The sequence below is a fragment of the Salvia hispanica genome, chromosome 4, assembly GCF_023119035.1.
Source record: "Salvia hispanica cultivar TCC Black 2014 chromosome 4, UniMelb_Shisp_WGS_1.0, whole genome shotgun sequence".
Lineage (NCBI taxonomy): Eukaryota > Viridiplantae > Streptophyta > Magnoliopsida > Lamiales > Lamiaceae > Salvia > Salvia hispanica.
In genome coordinates, this window is record NC_062968.1 from 24,142,575 (window position 1) to 24,163,828 (window position 21,254).

General features: G+C 37.6%; 4 protein-coding genes across 7 annotated transcripts; 3 read left to right on the top strand and 1 right to left on the bottom strand.

The window, feature by feature from the left end:
• The first annotated feature begins 1,156 nt into the window (after positions 1 to 1,156).
• Positions 1,157 to 5,718, top strand: LOC125217556 (carbamoyl-phosphate synthase large chain, chloroplastic-like). The gene is made up of 4 exons (XM_048119071.1): positions 1,157 to 1,313; positions 1,382 to 2,746; positions 2,851 to 3,543; positions 4,063 to 5,718. Exons 2-4 carry the CDS (start codon positions 1,412 to 1,414, stop codon positions 5,605 to 5,607), a joined length of 3,573 nt encoding a protein of 1,190 aa, XP_047975028.1. The 5' UTR covers positions 1,157 to 1,313; positions 1,382 to 1,411; the 3' UTR covers positions 5,608 to 5,718.
• Positions 5,719 to 6,879: 1,161 nt separating this feature from the next.
• Positions 6,880 to 11,377, top strand: LOC125221825 (zinc finger CCCH domain-containing protein 55-like). Its single transcript, XM_048124103.1, has 4 exons — positions 6,880 to 6,977; positions 7,901 to 8,289; positions 8,650 to 10,855; positions 11,056 to 11,377. Exons 2-4 carry the CDS (start codon positions 7,961 to 7,963, stop codon positions 11,089 to 11,091), a joined length of 2,571 nt encoding a protein of 856 aa, XP_047980060.1. The 5' UTR covers positions 6,880 to 6,977; positions 7,901 to 7,960; the 3' UTR covers positions 11,092 to 11,377.
• An 840-nt stretch (positions 11,378 to 12,217) lies between these two features.
• LOC125220725 lies at positions 12,218 to 14,361 on the bottom strand. The gene is made up of 3 exons (XM_048122872.1): positions 14,169 to 14,361; positions 13,998 to 14,084; positions 12,218 to 12,703 (listed from the first exon to the last, which is right to left on the bottom strand). Exons 1-3 carry the CDS (start codon positions 14,359 to 14,361, stop codon positions 12,258 to 12,260), a joined length of 726 nt encoding a protein of 241 aa, XP_047978829.1. The 3' UTR covers positions 12,218 to 12,257.
• Positions 14,362 to 16,884: 2,523 nt separating this feature from the next.
• On the top strand, positions 16,885 to 20,692 carry LOC125185582 (maltose excess protein 1-like, chloroplastic). 4 transcript variants are annotated; one of them, XM_048082139.1, is made up of 11 exons: positions 16,885 to 17,178; positions 17,327 to 17,420; positions 17,516 to 17,859; positions 17,952 to 18,125; positions 18,208 to 18,498; positions 18,575 to 18,664; positions 19,073 to 19,174; positions 19,365 to 19,483; positions 19,675 to 19,737; positions 19,833 to 19,894; positions 20,205 to 20,692. In XM_048082139.1, the coding sequence occupies exons 3-11, from the start codon at positions 17,611 to 17,613 to the stop codon at positions 20,297 to 20,299; spliced, it is 1,245 nt and encodes a 414-aa protein (XP_047938096.1). In that variant the 5' UTR covers positions 16,885 to 17,178; positions 17,327 to 17,420; positions 17,516 to 17,610; the 3' UTR covers positions 20,300 to 20,692. The 4 variants fall into 4 exon arrangements, 3 of the variants coding, with proteins under 3 accessions (XP_047938096.1, XP_047938095.1, XP_047938097.1); XR_007170190.1 differs by lacking the exon at positions 17,327 to 17,420 and having other exon boundaries at positions 17,473 to 17,859; positions 19,814 to 19,894; positions 20,217 to 20,259; XM_048082138.1 differs by lacking the exon at positions 17,327 to 17,420 and having other exon boundaries at positions 16,886 to 17,178; positions 17,473 to 17,859.
• The last annotated feature ends 562 nt before the right edge of the window (positions 20,693 to 21,254 follow it).

The window sequence follows — 21,254 nt, forward strand, 5'->3', positions numbered from 1 at the left end:
TAAAAGACATTCCAAATTACTACTACTACAATTCAAATAATTGAGATATAAGGAATGTAGTGTCTTTGTCTTCTATTTACAAATTTTGTGAAATTTCAGGGAATCAAATTGGCTAGTTTTTTTGAAATTTGAGATTATATTCATGACCATTTTAAAAATTAGGATTGAGGCATGCGAATTTTTTATAATAAATGAATTTTTGCATTTCTTCATATTTTTCTATTATTTTTTATTATTTTTTGCACAAAATATAAATAATTAATTATGTGAATAATTTACATAACATATTACAATCGAATATTTTTTCATGAATTAAACAATCATATTTAATAAAAAATTTTTAAAGATGGAGCCTCTCATGTCTATGTACAATTTTAATTATTTAGTGAAATATCTTTCTTATTTTTTTTACTATCTCTTTAAAAAGGTATATAATTAATTAATAAGATAATTTGTTCATTTTATATAAGAAAAATAAAAAGAAAATGAAGAGAATTAAAAAAAGAAAAAGAAAAATGCAAAAATATACTAATAATCTGAAAAATATCTCTCTCTTTTTATGAAATCTCTCAGCAAATTTTAAAGTAAAGTGACATTCAAAATCAAGAGTTTATTCATAAAAATAACCCTAGATACAATCACTAACACATGTACCAAGAGCAACAAATCTAACTAGTCGCATATTCTATGATAAATTACACCCCAAATAATAAAAGTCGTAAAATAATAAAAGTCGCATATTCAAGATATTTTCTATATTTTTGTACGTAAGAAAAAATAAAATAAATATTCTCATGTAAACAATAAAATTATTATCAGTGCAACACCAATCCCATAATATATAGTGGAAAGAATTGTCATACCACTATGCTGATAACTCTTTTTATCTGTCCCCAAATTCATCTAAACCACATTCTAAAAAAGATAAAATATAATGAAATTTACGAAACGTTATAATTAAACGACTATTTGATTCGTATGAATGTGGTGATGATTTACTTAAAACCAAAACACTTTGTATAAATTTGACTTCAGAAAACGGTTGGATAAACTTCGAAAATCTCTATTTCGATAATAAACGAAAATATATACCCGGTTTTATTCGATTAAATCTTTTTTATTTGTCGCCTTCTTCACCGCATTAATTTATTTTACTACAAATGGAGAAAACGCCGGCAAATCCACCTCTGGAAACCCTAGCCTCACCATAAATACAAACACAGCTCTCTCTCCATTTCTGCACCATCACACACTCGTTAGCAGTGACAAAGTAACGCCAATCATTCACCTCTCTCTCCGCCGCCGTCAGGGAGGTATTTCCCACTGTTGCATTTGTACGATTGCTGCTGGTTTCCTGTTATCTGAATGAATTTGTTTGCAGGATTTCTGCTTCTAAATTGAATAAGAGGAGATGAGTCAGTCTCTGCATAGCTGCAGTAATGTGCTCTGTAAGTCTACTCAATCCAATCGTTACTTATCCGCCGGAAAAAGGCAATTTCCGCGCGTTTCGCGGCAATTGGGAGTGGCACCGGGGAGGAATTTGAGTAATCTATACTTGTCGACTCGGCTGTCAGTGTTGAATAGTGTGAAGTGTGAGAATGAGCGTGGTGGTGGTGGTGGTGGTAAGAGCAGTGGTGATTTAGCGAATGTAGGGGGGTTTAGTGGTGGAAAAATTGGTAAAAGGACCGACATTAAGAAGATTTTGATCCTAGGTGCGGGGCCGATTGTGATAGGGCAAGCTTGCGAGTTTGATTATTCGGGGACGCAGGCTTGCAAGGCGCTTAAAGAGGAGGGGTATGAGGTGATATTGATTAATTCGAATCCTGCTACGATAATGACTGATCCGGATTTGGCGGATAGGACTTACATCGAGCCTATGACACCTGAGTTGGTGGAGCAAGTGCTTGAGAAGGAGAGGCCGGATGCTCTGTTGCCCACGATGGGGGGCCAAACTGCGCTTAATCTTGCTGTTGCCTTGGCAGAGAGCGGTGCTCTTGAGAAGTATGGAGTGGAGCTGATTGGGGCGAAGCTTGACGCAATCAAGAAGGCTGAGGATAGAGAGCTGTTTAAGCAGGCGATGAAGAATATTGGGCTCAAGACACCTCCTTCGGGGATTGGGACAACGTTGGAGGAGTGTTTTGAGATTGCTAATTGGATTGGGGAGTTTCCTTTGATTATCCGGCCTGCGTTTACATTGGGTGGGACGGGAGGCGGAATTGCGTATAACAGGGAGGAGTTTGAAGCTATTTGTAAGTCGGGCCTGGCGGCTAGTGTGACATCACAAGTTTTGGTGGAGAAGTCGCTGTTGGGATGGAAAGAGTATGAGCTTGAGGTTATGAGAGATTTGGCAGACAACGTGGTGATTATTTGCTCGATTGAGAATATCGACCCTATGGGGGTTCACACGGGGGATTCCATCACTGTTGCCCCTGCACAGACCTTGACGGACAGGGAGTACCAACGTCTTAGGGATTACTCTATTGCGATTATCAGGGAAATTGGAGTTGAATGCGGTGGTTCAAATGTTCAGTTTGCTGTTAATCCCAAAGATGGAGAAGTGATGATAATCGAGATGAACCCTAGAGTGTCAAGATCATCTGCGTTGGCCTCTAAAGCTACTGGCTTCCCAATTGCCAAGATGGCTGCCAAATTGTCAGTTGGGTATTCATTGGATCAGATTCCTAATGACATCACTAGGAAGACACCAGCAAGTTTTGAGCCTTCTATAGATTATGTTGTAACCAAGGTAATGTTCAGTTTTCCCTTTTCATTTATCTCTATCTCGTTACTCTTAGTTCGATGTGTTGTGTCCAATAAACATGTTCATATACTCTATATGTTTGAATGCAGATACCGAGGTTTGCATTTGAGAAATTCCCTGGCTCTGAGCCTATTTTGACCACCCAAATGAAGTCCGTTGGTGAATCCATGGCTGTAGGGCGGACATTTCAGGAATCTTTTCAGAAAGCAGTCCGCTCGCTAGAATGTGGGTACTCTGGATGGGGTTGTGGAAAGGTCAAGGAACTTGACTGGGACTGGGAACAACTAAAATACAGCCTGAGGGTACCCAGTCCCGATCGTATTCATTCCATATATGCTGCCATGAAGCGAGGAATGACAGTGGAGGGCATCCATGAATTGAGTCTTATAGACACATGGTTCCTCACTCAGCTTAAAGAACTTGTGGATGTGGAGCAATATCTGTTAGCACGGAGTTTATCAGAATTGACCAAGGATGATTTCTGGGAAGTGAAGAGGAGAGGTTTCAGTGATGTTCAGATAGCTTTTGCTACAAAGTCTACTGAGAAGGAAGTTCGATCAAAGAGGTTGTCTTTAGGTGTCAAACCAGCTTACAAAAGAGTTGATACATGTGCAGCAGAATTCGAGGCTGATACACCTTACATGTATTCTTCATATGAAACTGAATGTGAATCAGCTCCTACCAACAAGAAAAAAGTTTTGATCCTTGGTGGGGGACCAAATCGAATTGGCCAGGGAATTGAATTTGATTACTGCTGCTGTCATACTTCATTTGCCCTTCAGGTTGGTGATCGTTTAATTTCCTATTGTGTTCTCTCATTTGCAATTTAGTTCCCCAACTACATTACAAGAAATCTTCCAAATGGATTAGTAAATGTGCAACAGTTAATATGATCTGTTATTAATTTGCAATTATATTTGCCGATTGATCCTTTCTACTCGTGATAAGTCATTGTAGGACTTGGATGAAAATGTCAATAGCTATGTGACTATAGCTTGTAAATCTATATGGTTTATTTTGAGATTATGGGCCAAGATGAAAATATAATTGATGCAATAGTGCCATTTCATATGATTTATATACTCACTGCCTGTCTGTAGCAGCAAAACAATTTTATTGATACTAAACTTATATAAGAGCTTTGTCTTTTATTAGTTGGATAGAGGAATTTGTTGAAGTTCCGAATGGGATCTGATTCAGTTAGTGCAAAAATAAGAAAAAGGGGAACTTAATTTTAATTGATTTCAGTTTCATCAATTTGATTGTCCATGCTTATATCTTACTTTTTCTTTATCTTTCAGGACGCAGGCTTTGAAACAATCATGATGAATTCCAACCCTGAAACAGTGTCAACTGATTATGACACCAGTGATCGGCTTTACTTCGAACCTCTCACGGTGGAAGATGTTATCAACATCATTGACTTGGAAAGGCCAGATGGCATTATTGTGCAGTTTGGTGGGCAAACTCCGCTGAAACTGTCTCTTCCTATTCAACAATATATAGATGAGCACAAGCCCGAATGCAGAAGTGGTTCTGGAAATGTTCGCATCTGGGGCACATCGCCTGATTCTATTGATGCTGCTGAGGATAGGAAGAGATTCAACGCAATCCTGACAGAGTTAAAAATTGAGCAGCCGCAAGGAGGAATTGCAAGGAGCGAGGAAGATGCTCTTGCTATTGCAGCGGAGGTTGGTTACCCTGTTGTGGTTAGACCGTCATATGTTCTGGGTGGCCGTGCAATGGAGATTGTTTACAGTGACGAGAAGCTCATTACTTATCTCGAAACTGCAGTTAAGGTGGATCCCGACCGTCCTGTTTTGGTTGACAAGTACTTATCTGATGCTATCGAGATCGATATTGATGCTCTTGCTGATTCATATGGTAATGTTGTGATTGGTGGGATAATGGAGCACATTGAGCAAGCCGGTGTCCATTCGGGTGATTCAGCATGCATGCTTCCCACACAAACGGTGTCGTCTTCGAGCTTGGAGACGATAAGGTCTTGGACTACAAAATTAGCTAAGAGCTTGAACGTTTGTGGACTTATGAACTGTCAATATGCAATCACAGCTTCTGGAGATGTCTTCTTGCTCGAAGCGAACCCTCGAGCCTCGAGGACCGTCCCATTTGTGTCGAAGGCGATCGGGCACCCACTAGCTAAGTACGCAGCACTGGTTATGTCTGGCAAGTCTCTTCAAGACCTGCATTTCACAGATGAGATCATCCCCAGACATATATCTGTCAAAGAAGCCGTCCTCCCATTCGAGAAGTTCCAGGGCGCCGACGTCATCCTCGGCCCGGAGATGCGGAGCACGGGCGAGGTCATGGGCATCCACTACGGATCCTCCATCGCCTTCGCAAAGGCGCTGATAGCCGCAGGGCAGAAGCCGCCTCTATCGGGGACGCTATTCCTCAGCGTGAACGACTTGACCAAGCCCCATCTCGGCCCCATCGCCGTAGCCTTCACGAGCCTCGGTTTCAAGATCGTGGCGACGTCCGGGACGGCTCAAGTCCTTGAGCTAGGAGGCGTCCCCGTCGAGCGCGTGCTGAAGATGCACGAAGGGCGGCCACATGCCGCCGACATGATCGCCAACGGGCAGATTCAGATGATGGTGGTGACGAGCTCGGGCGACCAGCTTGACCAGATCGACGGCCTGAAGCTCCGGAGGATGGCGTTGGCATACAAGATTCCGGTGATAACAACGGTGGCCGGTGCCTTGGCTACTGCTGCGGCGATCAAGAGCTTGAGATCGAACAAGATTGAAATGACGGCTCTTCAGGATTACTTCATGGAGGAGAGAGATACAGAGAGCAGCAAAACTTTGCAATCGGCATCAATTTGAGACTTGCTAAGTTGCTGCTTTTTTTATGCTTCTGAGTTTTGTTTTCTGTTTGAATAACTCATTTTGTGGAATTTGGAACAAATATATTTATGTTTTTGTTTTATTTTTGAACTGGGACGATACAGTGAGTATTAGTTTTATGTTTCTATTTGAGCTATTGTATAATTTTGTTTTATTTTTGAGATGGAACGATGCATTGATAGTATTTTGCTATTTCAGAGGTTAAAATCATTTTGAATTTATACTGAAAACAAACAATTAAAAATATAATTTTAATAAGTTGCTATAAAATAAAATTTACATATCAAATATATTTAAAGTTAAATGCGATAATATAGTTATTTTTTTTATTGCACTCAAAGTTTTCACCTTTGTGATTTATTAAGGACGTTTTTGTGCGATTATAATTCATATTTAAATACAAACTAATAGTATTTCCATCATTGAATTTAAATATTTATTTTGTTTATCTAATACACAAAATATCTACTCATGTTAGTTATTCACACAAAACTAAATAACTTATATTGAATATGTTTGGTATGTACTACTGAGGTTACTTCAATAGTAGAAAATTATGTTCAATTATTTAGTTTTAGATGGCTAAATTATCATGAGTTAGTATTTGGTAAGTATATTAGATCAATGATGCAAATAATTTACTTTTTTATTTGGTATATAAATTTTTATGTTTAAATTGTGAATGGACAATATTGTCCCAGAAACAATCATTAATTACCAAATTATCAACAAATAAAAGAGCGAACATTTGCAAATAGGGCACACTACCGCCGCAACAATTTCAAGAAAAATCTTCTGCATACCGCCGCATTTTCAAGAAAAATCTCTTGCACGGCCTATTCGATCTTCTACCAGTGAGTTCTACGGCCGATCCAAATCTCGGTTTGTTTTCTTTGATTCTTTTTATTTGATAATAATATAGTAAAATCTCAACTCAATTAGAAACCTAAATATATACGGGTAAACAATTATCTATGACCATAAGACTTGTGCATACACCATAATTAGATCATAGTTACCATCAATAGACAAAAGTAGGGATCTATAAGCTATATTTAAAGATTATTGAATCCTAATTTGATTTAAATCAATTAGAACAAATGTTCACATTTCAAAGGCTATTTATTTGATTAGATTTAATATGAAATTTACCTTATGGTTTGAACTTTGAAGTTTGGATCTCTTTTTTTTAAAAAATTTATTAAAATTTACAGTTTTCTGGAATACTAAATTGGCATAAAACCTGCGACCAAACGACTTTCACTGAGTCAATTCTCTCTGTAAATCTCAGGCCCGCACCCTTTTCTCTCTCTAGCTCGCTCACGAGGGTTTGGGGATTCGATTCAAAGGTTTAATTTCGCCGTCCTCGCCTTTTTTCGGTTGTGCTTTTGCTCAATTAGTTTTTTTGGTTATTTGATTTCTGTGTTTAGCTCGAACCTTTTTTTATTAGTATGCGTTTTCCTGCAAATTGAGCTCAGAGTGCTAGGTGTTTTGAAGGTGTAGCTGAAAAGCTATGAACTTTGGGCCAGATTTGGAATTAATTGTTTGTTTGTTGGGGATTATCTGTTTGATGAATTGCTGCATATATTGATTAATTTGGTAGAGTTGTTTGATTCGTTTTTTCTGCATTTGTTTTCTTCCACAAGTACCAAGGTTGGTGCTATCCAGTCTATATTTCCACTTGACCGTAGTCCGTAATTGAAAAGTTAGCCTCTTTTCATCTGATTGGCTGGGCCAACTTTGGACACTGTATGCTCTAATTATGGATAGTGTAGGCACAGTGTTGGGTTCGATAAGGTGTTCCATAGGCGAACTGTAATCAACAGGAAGCTTTGATCTTTGCTGGAAATGGTTAACCTCTAGGATATATTTAGAAAGTTGCCATGTATAGAACATGAATGGAAGGAGCTCAGTTGCTGTGGTTCTGTGAAGTACAGTCCCCACTTCCCCTGTGTGCATAGGCGCGCACGGAGAAAAGAGAGAAAAATAAATTGCTTGCATGAATGAAGTGGCTTGAATGAAGTATAGTCCCGACTTACCAAGTTACCATAATGATGTCTACTACTGTGTAACAAAATTTGATTGGTAAAGAGTCTATGCTTATCATAGCTCATGCTCAGAGACCAAGCACATTTCATTTTTTTGAAGAATGTTTCATTAATTGTGCTTCTTATTTGAGAACATGGTAGAGTAAATTTTTCAAGAAGAAAACATTTGGTAAGCCTGAAATGGTGCAAGAATGATGAGTTTAGCTATATTGCTTTCTTTGTAGATCCAGCTGCATGAGCTGAAACAAATTTACGGCAAGCTTTTGTAGCCAGAGAGTTCTCTAATGGGTGAGCGCAGAAAACGCAAATCATTGTGGAGTGAGGAAGCTGAAACAAAACCTTTTACGTATCCCAGTCATGATAGTGAACATAATCATGAGTTTCCTGCATCTGGATCCCACGGAGTGCCGAAGTTCAGGTATCATTCTGGTCACCCGTCTATGGAATCAATTCATGAAGACCCAGTTGCTTGGATGAATGACAGCTATCCCAAAGGTAGAGAGAGCGCATATGAAGAAAAGGGAATAGGCGGTGAAAATAGTTATTATCAGTACATGTCTCCTGAGTTCAAATACAACCAATTTCCTGAAGATGACCGAAGCCATTCTCGCAGGTACACCAGTAGTATCTGTAAATCTAGGCTATAGTTGTATTATCGACCTTTTCTGGCATCACAATATCACATAATAAGATTATGACATGTGGACTGTTGTTTTCTAATATCCCTTCCCCTCTTCTAGTTTCTCTCAGTTTATCAGTAACTCGTAAATAATCTTTCACTGCAGCAATTCAAGCTATAATGTAATGTTACTTAGTGCTTGTGTATATAAAAAATAGCTTACCTTTAGTCCTAAGGTGGGATATGGTGGAGTGGAGTCTTATTCTAAGATGTCCTGAAACAAAATATGAAATGTCGGAATTGTGATGCATTCTTTTTGATTGTGCATGCTTGATTGTTGTCTTATTATTGTAGGTACCCAGGAAGAAGTAGGAGCAGAAGCAGGAGTAGAGGCAGGTGTCGCAGTAGGAGCAGGAGTAGGGGCAGGGAAAGAGTGAGGGGAAGGAGCAGGAGCAGAAGTGACAGCGAAGCAAGGGGTTGGACAAGAAGTCGTAGCCCTTTAGGAGATTATAAACATCAAGCTTCTGGATGGAGTGACAGGAGAAGTCTACCTGAGATGGCAACTGAAGGCGATTTTGCTTCAGGAAGGGGCAGAAGAGACGGTTTTAGCAAACATTTCCATCCAAAAAACACCAGTCACAGGGATGGCGGCCTTGGGGGAGGGGACATATCAGAGAGTCGGAGAAATAGGGCAGATCATGGAAATGAATCTAAACAGTCTTACAGCAGAGGTCCTCGGATTGAATTAAGGGGTGATGTTTCTGATCCTTATCATGGAGAGGATGAGCAATTCCAACATAAAGGTAGAAGTGCAGTACCGTGCAGAAACTTTGTCAAGGGTAGCTGTAGGTGGGGAGACGGTTGCAAATTTTCTCACCACGATGAATCCTCTGTTGAAGGTACTAAACTTTCCTCCTCGACTTACAGAAATAGGAACCCACCTTGCAAGTATTTTCTAGCGGGAAATTGTGAACGGGATAATTGCAAATTCTCTCACGAGGATCCAAATTTTAATCGTCTAGAGGGCAGGCTGGGTAAAGTCAACAGTGACCGTGGTTCACGTGACAATGGCCGTGGTTCACGTGACAATGGCCGTAGTTCACGTGACAATGACCGTCGCTCACATGACAAGGTTAACAAGAGGGATGACCCGAGATGGGAACCATGGGACGAGGTAGGTGGAATCTCAGATGATATGAAGCCTTCTGGTAGGAATAGTTCTGCTGTTACTGTTACAGACAGCACTCTTGACAATAGAATGAGCCACGGTTTGGGAAATGAGAATATAAACTGGGGACTTCCACAACACACGAATATTTCAGCGCCTCTACATCGTGCAGGAAATGGCAGTTATGATGGTGATGTAGGTACTACTGAATCTATTATAGAGGAAAATATTATGGCCAAACAGGATGTCCTCGTGTTTCATGATATGCAGCTGCAAAATCAAGATGGTACGAGCAAATTGCAGGTAGAGCAAATGTTTCCCTCGAATGCCTGGCAGCAGAATGTTCCTCCAGTTTCACATATTCAACATCAGAACCTTGGAGTAGTAGAAAACAACGTAGTAAGTTCATTCCATTCTGACATTATCGATGAGGTGAAAGACCCCAGAAATGCTACCGTTCCAGCTTTTATCTCTGCGCAAAACTCGCATCAAAATGGCGAAAGTGTACTTCCTGCTGGGTATTCATCTATTCCGAAGGAAGCTGTTAGCAAAGAGATGCCAGCCTTGAATGGGGCTGAGATGCACCAGGTTGCTAATTTGAATCTCTCTCAGATTCAGAAACTTCAAAACGCTATCCAAATGGCTGGGATGACAGAGACGAGCACCTTTTTGCCTTTTCCAAATCTAACCAACGAGCAGTCTGCTCAATATGCAAACACTCTTCTATCTGCTGCTCTTCAGCACGTTGCTCCTGTCCTGAATCAAAAATTTGAGAATCAACATTCTACAAAACCTCCAGTCGAAGAAGTCTCCAATTCAACAGGAATGGTGCTTTCTACATCTAATGCATCTGGCCACGTTCCACTTGACAGCACAGCCAATCTACAACTCAATCCAGTTACAGTTTCTCATGATCCAGTCAGTTCTGTGGAGAATGGTAGAAATAGCAATGAGCATGAAGGCAATCAAGTACCTTCGGCAGATAACTCAGAAATAGATCATTCCGGAAGGCCAAATAAGCCACAAGAGACAGCACGTGAAAATCCAGAATGTGATGAAGTGAAAGTGGGCACGGGGGAGCAAAGTAAGGGAGTTCAAGACGGGAAGCAATCTGAAACTTTGGATGGCCAGGGAAAAGCCGATGAAAGTACTGCTAACAAGGATGATAAAGGGATGCGTCTGTTCAAAAATTCTCTGGTAGAGTTTGTGAAGGACAAACTGAAGCCTAAATGGAAGGAAGGCCGGATGAGCAGAGACGTTCACAAAACTATCGTGAAAAAGGTGGTGGACAAAATAACAAGCTCTATTCAAACCGAACACGTTCCAAAGACGCAAGAGAAAGTTGAGCAGTATCTCTCATTTTCCGAACCCAAAATCACCAAACTTGTACAGGTAAAGTAAACTCTGTGCTTTTGCTTAATATTTTTCTTTTCTTATGACTAAAAATTGCTACTTTCAGTTTGTGATCTCAGCCTCCAAATCCCTCATTTATCATCAAAATATGTAGTCAATTTTATTGGATTTTCTGATGTGGTGAAGCAGTAGTTTTGATTCCTTGTGCTAACACACAAACTTGTGTTCTCTCTCTGCAGGCTTATGTGGACCGTTGTCTAAAGACAGATTCTTGAATCACTTCTTTTTTTTCTTCTCCCATTTCTTTTTACAGACCTTCGATTCTTGAATCACTTCCTTTTCTCTTCTCACTTTTCTTTTTATAGACCTTAGACTGTGATGAATTGTTCGATTATACAGTTGTGTATTGCATTTGTGTTACATTTAGCATAGTTAGTTAGGACTATATTTATTGTTTTTATTAGAACTTTTTTTGGGTGTGTATTGGAACTGCACAGCCTTTCTGGAAAACTTTTCTGGAGCTTTTTTATCCCTTCCATGCATCTTGTTTCTTGATTTTCATTTTCTCTCTCCCATCTCATTCTTTTTTACTATCTATACTAATTTAACAAATAAAATTATTTAATTTGATGTAAAACGATGTTGTTTTGCTGCCTCTGATGTGGTGTCGTTTTGGTTGATGTCTTGTATGCAAGTTGTATTAAGTCATATTAATGCTGAAATGTGGATCTTCCTTCGGACTCAAGCTCGCAACGTTTCTGGGTTGGTGTCTTATATGTATGCAAGTCATATGAGTCATATTAATGCTGAAATATGGATTTGCCTTTGGACTCGAGCTCGCAACGTTGCATAGTAGCATGCTGTACTGATGGGTCGTAACTCGATGTTCAAAACTGATGATATGAAATCTTTGATGCATAACAACGCTACCTGTCACTGAGTTTAGGCATGGAATGTTTGGCAAATTTAGTGACGGGGTGGGCAGTCCCGGAAAAATATTGACATCACCATCTCGTGCCAGGCAGGTTAGGGATGTCCAACGCGATTGTGATTGAGACGACAGAAGGAGAAGCTTAATTTGGTGAATACTAGTTTTACCATACTGGTAGGCATTTTTTTTGTTAACTTAGATTATGGTATTTTGGATTTGGATGTCACTTAAATAAGCTTTAATGAGCCAAGTTGTATTGAATTGAAACATGACCGTTTCTCCTAAATTAAATACGACATAATTTCAAATTGAACTTGTGAACATGTGAAATTAGGATATTATACTGAATTAAACAATTTCATTTACAAAAATTTATTTAAAAAAAACTTGTGAATGTAAAATACTAATATTCAGATTAAATTGTTTTTTTTAACGATGAAAGGGACGCATCCTTAGCCAATTATCACAACGGCAATATTAAAACAATCATCGACTGCATCGGCACCACCACTATGCCGATGGTTTCGGCGGTGGGGGGGCTGAGGTCGAGAACGGGAACGGATGAGCTTGACTCCACAGACAAATGCTCTCTATCACAATCGGAATCAACGGGTTGGTAGGAAAAACTTTCGGCCAACAGCTATCATCAACTTTTAACACTGAATCGCAGCATGCTGTGCTGATGGGCCGCAACTGGATGCTCAAAACGGATGATATCAGATCTTTGATGCACACTGAGACGCCTGTCACCGAGGTTAGGCATGGGATGACTGGAAAATCCGGGATGGGCAGTCCAGGGATTAAATTGCCATCACCTAATCCCGGGATGGGCAGTCCCGGGATTAAACTGCCATCACCTACGTTAGGGGTGTCGAGCGCGATTGCGATCGAAACGAAAGTAAAGCATGTTGTGGCGAATAATAGTTTCATTGTAGTAGAAGACATTTTTTTGTTAACTTAGCTTAAGGTATTTTGAATTTGGATGTCCCTTAAATAAGCTTTAAAATGGGTCATGTTGAATTGAATTGAGACATGACAGTTTCCGGTAAATTAAATTAGATACTGAAACACTAGTATTTACTGAATTAAATGAAGAGGTTAAATTGAATTAAAGACTAGCGTTTCTAGTCAATTAAATTGGTTATGCATTTGCACACATGCCTAAGTAAATTAACTTCTAATTTAAATTTGAAGCACTTTAAATGCAAAACTATTTCAACATTTCAAATTGGACTAATAGCCAAAAAATACAAAAAGTTATGGGTTAATAAGTTTTTTTTTCTTCTCCCTTTTCTTTTTATAGACCTTTTTATTCTCGAATAACTTCCTTTTCTTTTTATAGACCTTAGATTGTGATGAAGTGTTCGATTATACAGTTGTGTATTGCATTTGTGTTACATTTAGCATAGTTAGTTAGGACTATAATAATTTTTTTATTAAGACTTTTTTGGGTGTGTATTTGAACTCTTTTCTGGAACTTATTTATCCCTTCCATCTTGTTTCTTGATTTTCATTTTCTCTCTCCCATCTCATTCTTTTTTCTTTTCTTTTTTATTATATATCCTAATTCAACAAATAAAATAATTTAATTTGGCATTGTTGTTTTGCTGCCTCCTATGATGTGATGTAGTTGGCGCCTGACGATGTTATGTAAGTAAGCATGCTGAACTGATGGGTTGCAATTCGATGCTCAAAACTGATGATGTCAGATCTTTGATGCACACTCCTATTTCCGTCACCGAGTTTAGGCAGCCCCGGCAAAATAATGACATCACCGCCATTGTGATTAAAACGGAAGAGAAGCATAATGTGGTGAATAATAATTTTTCCATACTGGAAGACATTATTTTTTTGTTTATATAGTATGCTTATGATATTTTGCATTTGGATGTCATTTAAATAAGCTTTAAATGAGCCAAGTTGTATTGAATTGAAACATGACCGTTTCTCCTAAATTAAATTAGACATACTTTCAAATTGAACTTGTGAACATGTGAAATTAGGATATTATACTGAACTAAATAATTTCATTTCCAAAAATTTATTTAAAAAAAAAACTTGTGAACATGTGAAATACTAATATTCCGATTAATAATGTTTTTAATGATGAAAGGGATGAATTCTTAGCCTATTGCAACATATCACAATGACAATATTAAAACAATCATCGACTACATCGACACCACAACTATGCTGATGGTTCCGGCGGTGGGGGGGCCAAGGTCGAGAACGGGAACGGATGAGCTTGACTCCACTGGCAAATGCTCTCTATCACAACCGGACTCAACAGGTTGGTAGGAAAAACTTTCGGCCAACAACTATCTTCAACTTTCAATACTGAATCACAACATGCTTTGCTGATGGGTCGCAACTAGATGCTCAAAACGAATGATATCAAATCTTTGATGCACACTAACACACCTGTCACCAAGTTTAGGCATGGGATGCCAGGCAAATTTAGTCCTGGAATGGGCAGTCCAGGGATTAAATTGTCATCACCTAACCCCGGGATGGGAAGTCTCGGGATTAAACTGCCATCACCTACGTCAGGGGTGTCGAGCGCGATTGCGATCGAAACGAAAGTAAAGCATGTTGTGGCAAATAATAGTTTCATTGTAGTAGAAGACATTTCTTTTTTTGTTAACTTAGATTATGGTATTTTGCAATTTGGATGTCCCTTAAATAAGTTTTAGGTCATGCTTGAATTGAATTGAGACATGTCAGTTTACTGTAAATTAAATTAGATAATGAAATTTTACTATTTCACTAAATTAAATGAAGAGGTTAAATTGAATTGAAAGACTAGCGTTTCTAGCCAATTAAATTGGTTATGCATTTGCACACATGCCAGAGTAAATTAGCTTCTAATTTGAATTCGAAGCACTTGAAATTTACAAATTGGACTAATAGCCAAAAAAATACAAAAGTTATGGGTTAATAAGATCTTTTATCACCAACTTTGAATGTGGATATTCATAAATTTTAATGTGTAGTCAATTTCCTATAAAATTGATTTTCCCTCAAGTTGAATTCAAGATGACATGCCGAAATGTCCAAAACGATGTCGTCTTGGTCTGATGTGGCATGTCAAAATATCTAACTAGACCAAATCGATGTCGTTAAATTAAAAATATATCAACGATTATAGGGTTTAGGAATAATATTGACATCCGATAGTACGTAAGCAAGTAAGTCGTAGAACTGCGACAACACTAGAATCTTGATTAATAACAAAATCTAAATAAATCAATAGTTTAATTATAATTTCTAAGTAGATTTCAAAATTAGTATACCAAATCCAAATTTGATGAAAATTTTAAAAATTCAAATTCCCCACATTTTTAATTAGATGCTTTAGTAAGTAAAATGAGGACTATATATGAACAGAATTACCCTTACATATGGATAATATTTGTTGATATTGTTGAGTATGAATATAAATGAATGTAGCAATAAATTAGGAAATAACAATACTTTATCTATTTGACTTGGATGTACCATCCTTGTATTAAAATTGCGGTAGCATGTCAAGCCCAATAATTAAAATAAAATTATTGTCATAAGCCCCTAAACTCATACTACAATCTATTGGTAGTAGGTAACACCCCAAACAATTTTTTTTATCCAAAAAACTTGTGAATGAAATAAAAGGTGTTTTCCACTTCAATCAAAAGCAAACCTTAACATGGGAGCTAAGTCTCTCAACCCTTCAAAGCATAAAAAACATGAACATTTCATCACAATATAAAGAGAGGCAAAACCATATCTCTCATCACCAACATTCCCAAACTAAAATACAAAACAAACTCAAATCAACATCATTATCATAACTAAAATGGCTGCTCATATTGCCTTCATCGTGGTGGTGGTCTCGTTCGGGTGGTTCGTCCTCCTGGCCCTGTGCCTACTAGCAATGTGGCACTTGCTGACGAGGAATAAGGGGGAGAAGAAGACCGAGGAGGAGGCTGGGGTGATACGTCGGGACGAGCATGTGAAGGTGAAGGAGGACATTGTGAAAGGGCCTTATGGAGGAGAGGCCAAAGCTATATCCATTGAAAAGGATGAGAGGTTTGAGAAAGATTTCAACAAGAAGGAGAAGGATGATGTGTATTGTGTTGATATTGAGAAAGGAGCTTCTTCTTCTTCTAAGTAGATAATTTCTGCTTATTGGAAGAACTATAGCAAGTAAATATAGCTGCTGATTGAAGGCAGCAATAGTGAAGTATAATAAAAAAAATTGTTGGGTTTATTCAAGGTTAACAAACTTATGTACTATGAATGATTGATTTCTGAAATTGACACTATTTTTATTTGAACCTATAGTATTTACATAAGTTTTTTAGTCTGAGAGCAACCATAGCCGTATGATGTACAATCGTTTTGAGCACGTGCCGGCAGATAGTTGCTTATGTTATGCTCGCACAATGGTGCATGTAAGAGACTACCCGTTGTCCAATAAAAGCACGTCATGTGTCATTGTAATTTTAATAATTAGAAAAAATAGGTTTTAATATAATAATAATCATTATTATTTGTTTATAAAACATTCCCCAATTTTTTTTATTTTAAGGTGTATTGTGTGAATTTTCATTTATTTTATATTAGTATAACTTTTGTTCTTCAACGAAATTTTAGTATTTCTTTTATTCATAAATTTTAAGTTATAAACAATAAAGATCTTGGATCTTGGATGCTTTTAACAATTAATATAATTACAATAGTGATATCATTTTTTGCAATATCATTTTCTAAACAAGAGCACCGTCTTTTTGGATACATTCACAAAGTTTGTCGGAAATGGTGATTATCTCAAGAAATAAATAAATTCAAATATATTATTGTAATTATAATATACTAAAACTTGGTGTAAATTATAAATTCGAATTGAAGTTACTTATATCATCATAAAATATCTCAAAAATAGGTATATTTTGTGTGTGGTTGAGACGCAATTGTATTTGCATCCAAAAGAATGGAATCACATAAATAATTTTACTATTTAAATTGCATATTTTATGTCCATATTTCAAAAAGTGGATATGGTTAAAAATTAGATTCAATTCAATTCAATCAATTCATGTCAAAGTCGTCAGTTGAGAATTGAGATTTACTCCCAATTAATTCTCATTGGATTGCTAAACGAAAAAAAAGTGAAAAACCGTAATTCCTAATTTTCTATCTTCCTGAATTCCTTTTACCCAAAAATTAAATAAAAGATCGTGAATCTTGAGATATTTCTGCAAGTAGAAAACAGACAAAGCACCACCTTTTTTGCTTACCGAATCGCTTGTTTCCTTCCAAATTAGCACAGCGCAACCACAACGATAGCTCGGGAAATTTAAAAATTAAAAATTTCCTAAAGAAACAATCTTTGGCAAGAATTCACTTGATTTCTGACTTGAATTCAAGATTGTGGAAGAAGATGATATATGTAAGTTGAGCCTTTTAATTTGTGACTGATGATTGATTTGAGCTTTATTTTGCTGAAGCTGCCTAGCTGCTTGACGAAATGCCCAAAAGGGCTGTGCAGAATTCTTGAAGTTTGATTGTTTTTGTTGTTTTTTTGGTTGGCATTGCAGTAGAAAGATTGTTGTGCTTCTTGAATGTGGATTGCATAATGCCAAAATTTCATCTTTTTTATTGTGGAGAGTATAATTCTTGATTTGAGCTGAGGTAATTTGTTCTTAACAATGGTGTCCTTTATTTGCCATTGCTCTGTCAATAGGTTTTAGCTTGAAGTGTTGAATTTGCGGTTGATTGTTATGAAGTTTCTGCAACTGAGTGTAAAAGTGACTAGTTAAGTTAACTCTCACTATTGGAGCGCTGCAAATAGAGGAGGATCGTGATTGCTTTTTCTTAATCGATGGCGGGTTCGATGATAATCTTGGGAAAGATACCGCTGCACACGCCTAGGCCATCAATCAGGTGCTCTTTCAGTTCTAATCCACAAAGGTTGGAGTGTGTCTCGTCTCCTTCGATACACTTGAGACGAGGCATCAAGAAAAACAAGCTTCCCTTGAAGGAGGCTCTCTTTCGTGGCCAATCACTCTGTTGCTATAGGGACAAGACTGTTTCGTGTTCTAGCTCAGATTATCTGCATCCGAGCAGTCAGGTATTTATGTCCAAATGTTAACTTGTTCGTTATTGTAATTTGCATTATGTTCCTCTTACCGGTGGTGTTTAACAAAACAAAATCATATGAAGGAATCAGTCGAAGTGAAAAAAGGCGAAGGATTTCAGCAATGGGATTCAATGACAGCAAAGTTTGCTGGAGCTGCGAATTTGCCCTTCTTGCTGTTGCAACTGCCTCAGATCATACTCAATACGAGGAATCTTCTGTCGGGGAACACTTCTGCGCTTCTGGCCGTTCCATGGCTGGTTAGGGGTTTTGTTTGGGCTTAAGTTTATGCTTGGGAGTAAAAATTATAAGTGGCGTATACTATATCCTCTTATGTTGCAGGGCATGCTTACGGGATTGCTTGGAAATCTTTGCCTGGCCTCGTACTTCATTAAGAAGAAGGAGACTGAAGCAGTTGTAGTCCAGAGCTTAGGAGTGATATCAACGTATGTGGTATTGTTGCAGTTGGCTATGGGTGGAGCTATGCCTCTCCCTCATTTTGTTGCAACTTCTATCGTGGTCGCTTCTGGTATGACTTTAAACTTTCTGAAATATTTCGACTGGCTCCACCCCGAAATCTGGCGATTTTGGGAAGACTTTGTTACCGTAGCCGGGCTCTCCGTCCTCCCACAAGTAATAATTGCTGTACTCAAGATGATTCATAGGCTATTTCGAACCATTTGACATCAATTTCCTGTGGCTACTGCAGGTCATGTGGTCGACTTTCATTCCTTATGTGCCAAACACTATCTTGCCGGGAACTATCGCCTTCATTACCTCTTTGGTTGCTGTATTTATGGTGAGATGATGGCTCCATACCTCATTTATTTGTCAAATACAAAGGGCGAAAATAATCTTTTTTTTGTTTATTGAGATGATCTCTGCTTTTGCTCTGCTTTAAGAAAAGCTGTCCGAATAGGTTTAGTACTAGCATCGTAGAACTTCTGTATAGGGCTTCGGGATGACTTTCATACCAGAGCTAAGAAAACAGTGAGAATACAAATAGAGAGATAACACAGAGATAGAGCTATAATCTTTATTTGGTGGCAAATGAAAAGTGAAAATGCATTCTAACTTATGTATGAATATCACAATAGTTTTCTTTCATGCTTCATAAAATATGTGTTAATGTTTATACTGGTGGTCGTTTGGATAGCAACAGGATCCGAAAATGAGAATCTTCTGTATTTACGTGTAAAATTTTCAGGGTCGCATGGGCAAGCTCTCTGACAAAGGCGTCAAAATTCTTGGATCGATATCTGGGTGGACCGCTACTGTTCTTTTCATGTGGATGGCTGTTGCACAAATGGTTTATTCTTTCATCCTCTTTTACATATATTTGTTTCCCGTATTCACCTCGGGTGCGTGAGTATGAGATCTGTATGAATTGTAATTCAATTTTTTGAATAACTATTTCATTCCTACAATGATCGCATTCCTTAGTACCATCACCTCCTAACCCTTTCTCTTCTAACAAAGGAAATTCAAATTTCTTTCAGTGGACAAATCTTCTGACTCCTGACAACATAAAAGGTTTATCAGCCGTGTCAATGCTGCTGGCCGTGATTGGCAACGGGCTTATGATTCCACGTGCACTGTTTGTCCGGGATTTTATGTGGTATGTTTGTTTCTACTGACCCTTTTGTCAAGTACTTTTTCCCTCGAACTCATCTGGAGTCTTATCTTAGTAAAATGCAGTATACTTGATGTTTTCGCGATTTTAAAGATCAAGTCTCTGAAGCAAATATTTTCCTTATATGACATAAAGTTGAATGGGAAAAGGGATAGTTAATTAAAATCTCTATGCAGGTTTGTTGGATCAGCATGGGGATCTGTCTTCTACGGATGGGGAAATCTTACGTGTTTGTACTGGTAATTTGCTTACAACGATATAAGGTTTAAATGTATAAGGTTACAATGCAGTATAAGGTTTCTCTTTGGCTAACAGGGAAGTTCTATGATTTCAGCTTTAAATGTATCAGCCCCGGATTCTACATAGCTTCAACCGTCTCCTTCCTCGCCTGGATAGGTTCGTCTCGAGTTTCTGTCAATGTCATTTTATCTTTATTATTGGAGATTTTTTTAATCACTCTCACTTCCTTTAGTTTAATTATTATCTTGATTGGGAATGTCTAGAAATTGTGTGGAGCTTTTTAGTGTGGGTTTATTTATGACAAGTACTCCCTCCATTCAATAAATATGAAACATTTGGTTTTCGGTTCGGGATTAAATACAGTGTTGTTTTGTGTAATAAATGGAGAGTAGATAATTAACAGAAATGAAAAGGTGGAGATTTGTTTTTATTTTACGAAACGTTTCATTTTTCATTTGACACATAGATGTTGATTCAGTGCTGACGTTTTCGAGGGATTCACAAGCGCATGGTCTTAGTTCACCCTTCGCCTCGTTGAAGGAACTTGTTTTTGGACCTTGATCATCCTTGCTATGACATCTAATGGAGATAGTCAAACAACTTACACGACATTCAGAAGAAAGAGTAGATACGCCAAAATTGAAAGTACGCCCTCTCCAAAGCTTCCATGTATTTGAAGGATCGATCGGGGGGTTTTCCAGTTCTTCATTCTCCTCCTCGCCCCGTCTCTTCAAAACGAAGTTGTAGCAAAGACTGCTGAAATTGGTGTATGATGTTAAGCCAAATCGTAAATTTCAATTCTCCAGTGTAGTTTCCGTGATTCTAGTTCTTGTTTTTTCGATTTTTATGATTAAACTGGAAAATGAGGTTCAAGTGTACACAAAATAATTATGTAGCTGCGAAATTCACCAAATGATTTTAGTACTTTGAGAATGGGATGAATCTTTAATTGAATTCTAAGAGAATCTAATAGTACTACTCCATTACGAAAGAGGTTTTCTTTTCTATTTTACATGTATATAAGTTTATGGAGTACTACTAATTACTCAAATAGTAAGATTGGGATGAATCTTGAATCATATTCTAATGATCTTTCTTATATTACGAATTTACAGAAGATCTCTTTTCTAGCTTTTCTTTGTACAGTATACTCTATAATTTTATTAATTACTCGGAGTAGTGTATGAGTATGACTTAAGATTGGGATAAATCTTGAATTGAATTTTAATCATTCTTATACACGGAAGATGTGAGGGAGAAAAAATACTAAAATAACTCAGTCAGTTAAACGTGATCTTGAATTGTAATGAATGATCTATGTGATTTAGAGACATAATGTCTCCATGCCATAATGCCCTTACGTCACTTTGCCATACATTTATTTTAAATGTTGACTAATATACCCTTATAGGTATTTTGGAAAGATATATCTTAGTTATGATAGTTAAATTAAAGCATGATTATTATGCACATATTTATTGTATTCATGATTTTAATTAAAGTACTTAAAGACTTA

Excerpts from the sequence above, each read along its gene's own strand:
- LOC125217556 (XM_048119071.1), top strand. The coding sequence starts at position 1,412 with ATGAGTCAGTCTCTGCATAGCTGCAGTAATGTGCTCTGTAAGTCTACT. Across the intron at positions 2,747-2,850 it reads TAGATTATGTTGTAACCAAG|ATACCGAGGTTTGCATTTGA; the intron begins GTAATGTTCAGT and ends GTTTGAATGCAG. Across the intron at positions 3,544-4,062 it reads ATACTTCATTTGCCCTTCAG|GACGCAGGCTTTGAAACAAT; the intron begins GTTGGTGATCGT and ends TTTATCTTTCAG.
- LOC125221825 (XM_048124103.1), top strand. The coding sequence starts at position 7,961 with ATGGGTGAGCGCAGAAAACGCAAATCATTGTGGAGTGAGGAAGCTGAA. Across the intron at positions 8,290-8,649 it reads GACCGAAGCCATTCTCGCAG|GTACCCAGGAAGAAGTAGGA; the intron begins GTACACCAGTAG and ends TTATTATTGTAG. Across the intron at positions 10,856-11,055 it reads AAATCACCAAACTTGTACAG|GCTTATGTGGACCGTTGTCT; the intron begins GTAAAGTAAACT and ends CTCTCTCTGCAG.
- LOC125220725 (XM_048122872.1), bottom strand. The coding sequence starts at position 14,361 with ATGAAACTATTATTTGCCACAACATGCTTTACTTTCGTTTCGATCGCA. Across the intron at positions 14,085-14,168 it reads ATGCCTAAACTTGGTGACAG|TATTGAAAGTTGAAGATAGT; the intron begins GTGTGTTAGTGT and ends GTTGTGATTCAG. Across the intron at positions 12,704-13,997 it reads AGAGAGCATTTGCCAGTGGA|TTAACAAAAAAATGTCTTCT; the intron begins GTCAAGCTCATC and ends CCTTAAGCTAAG.
- LOC125185582 (XM_048082139.1), top strand. The coding sequence starts at position 17,611 with ATGGCGGGTTCGATGATAATCTTGGGAAAGATACCGCTGCACACGCCT. Across the intron at positions 19,484-19,674 it reads TTTGTCCGGGATTTTATGTG|GTTTGTTGGATCAGCATGGG; the intron begins GTATGTTTGTTT and ends ATCTCTATGCAG. Across the intron at positions 19,738-19,832 it reads AATCTTACGTGTTTGTACTG|CTTTAAATGTATCAGCCCCG; the intron begins GTAATTTGCTTA and ends CTATGATTTCAG.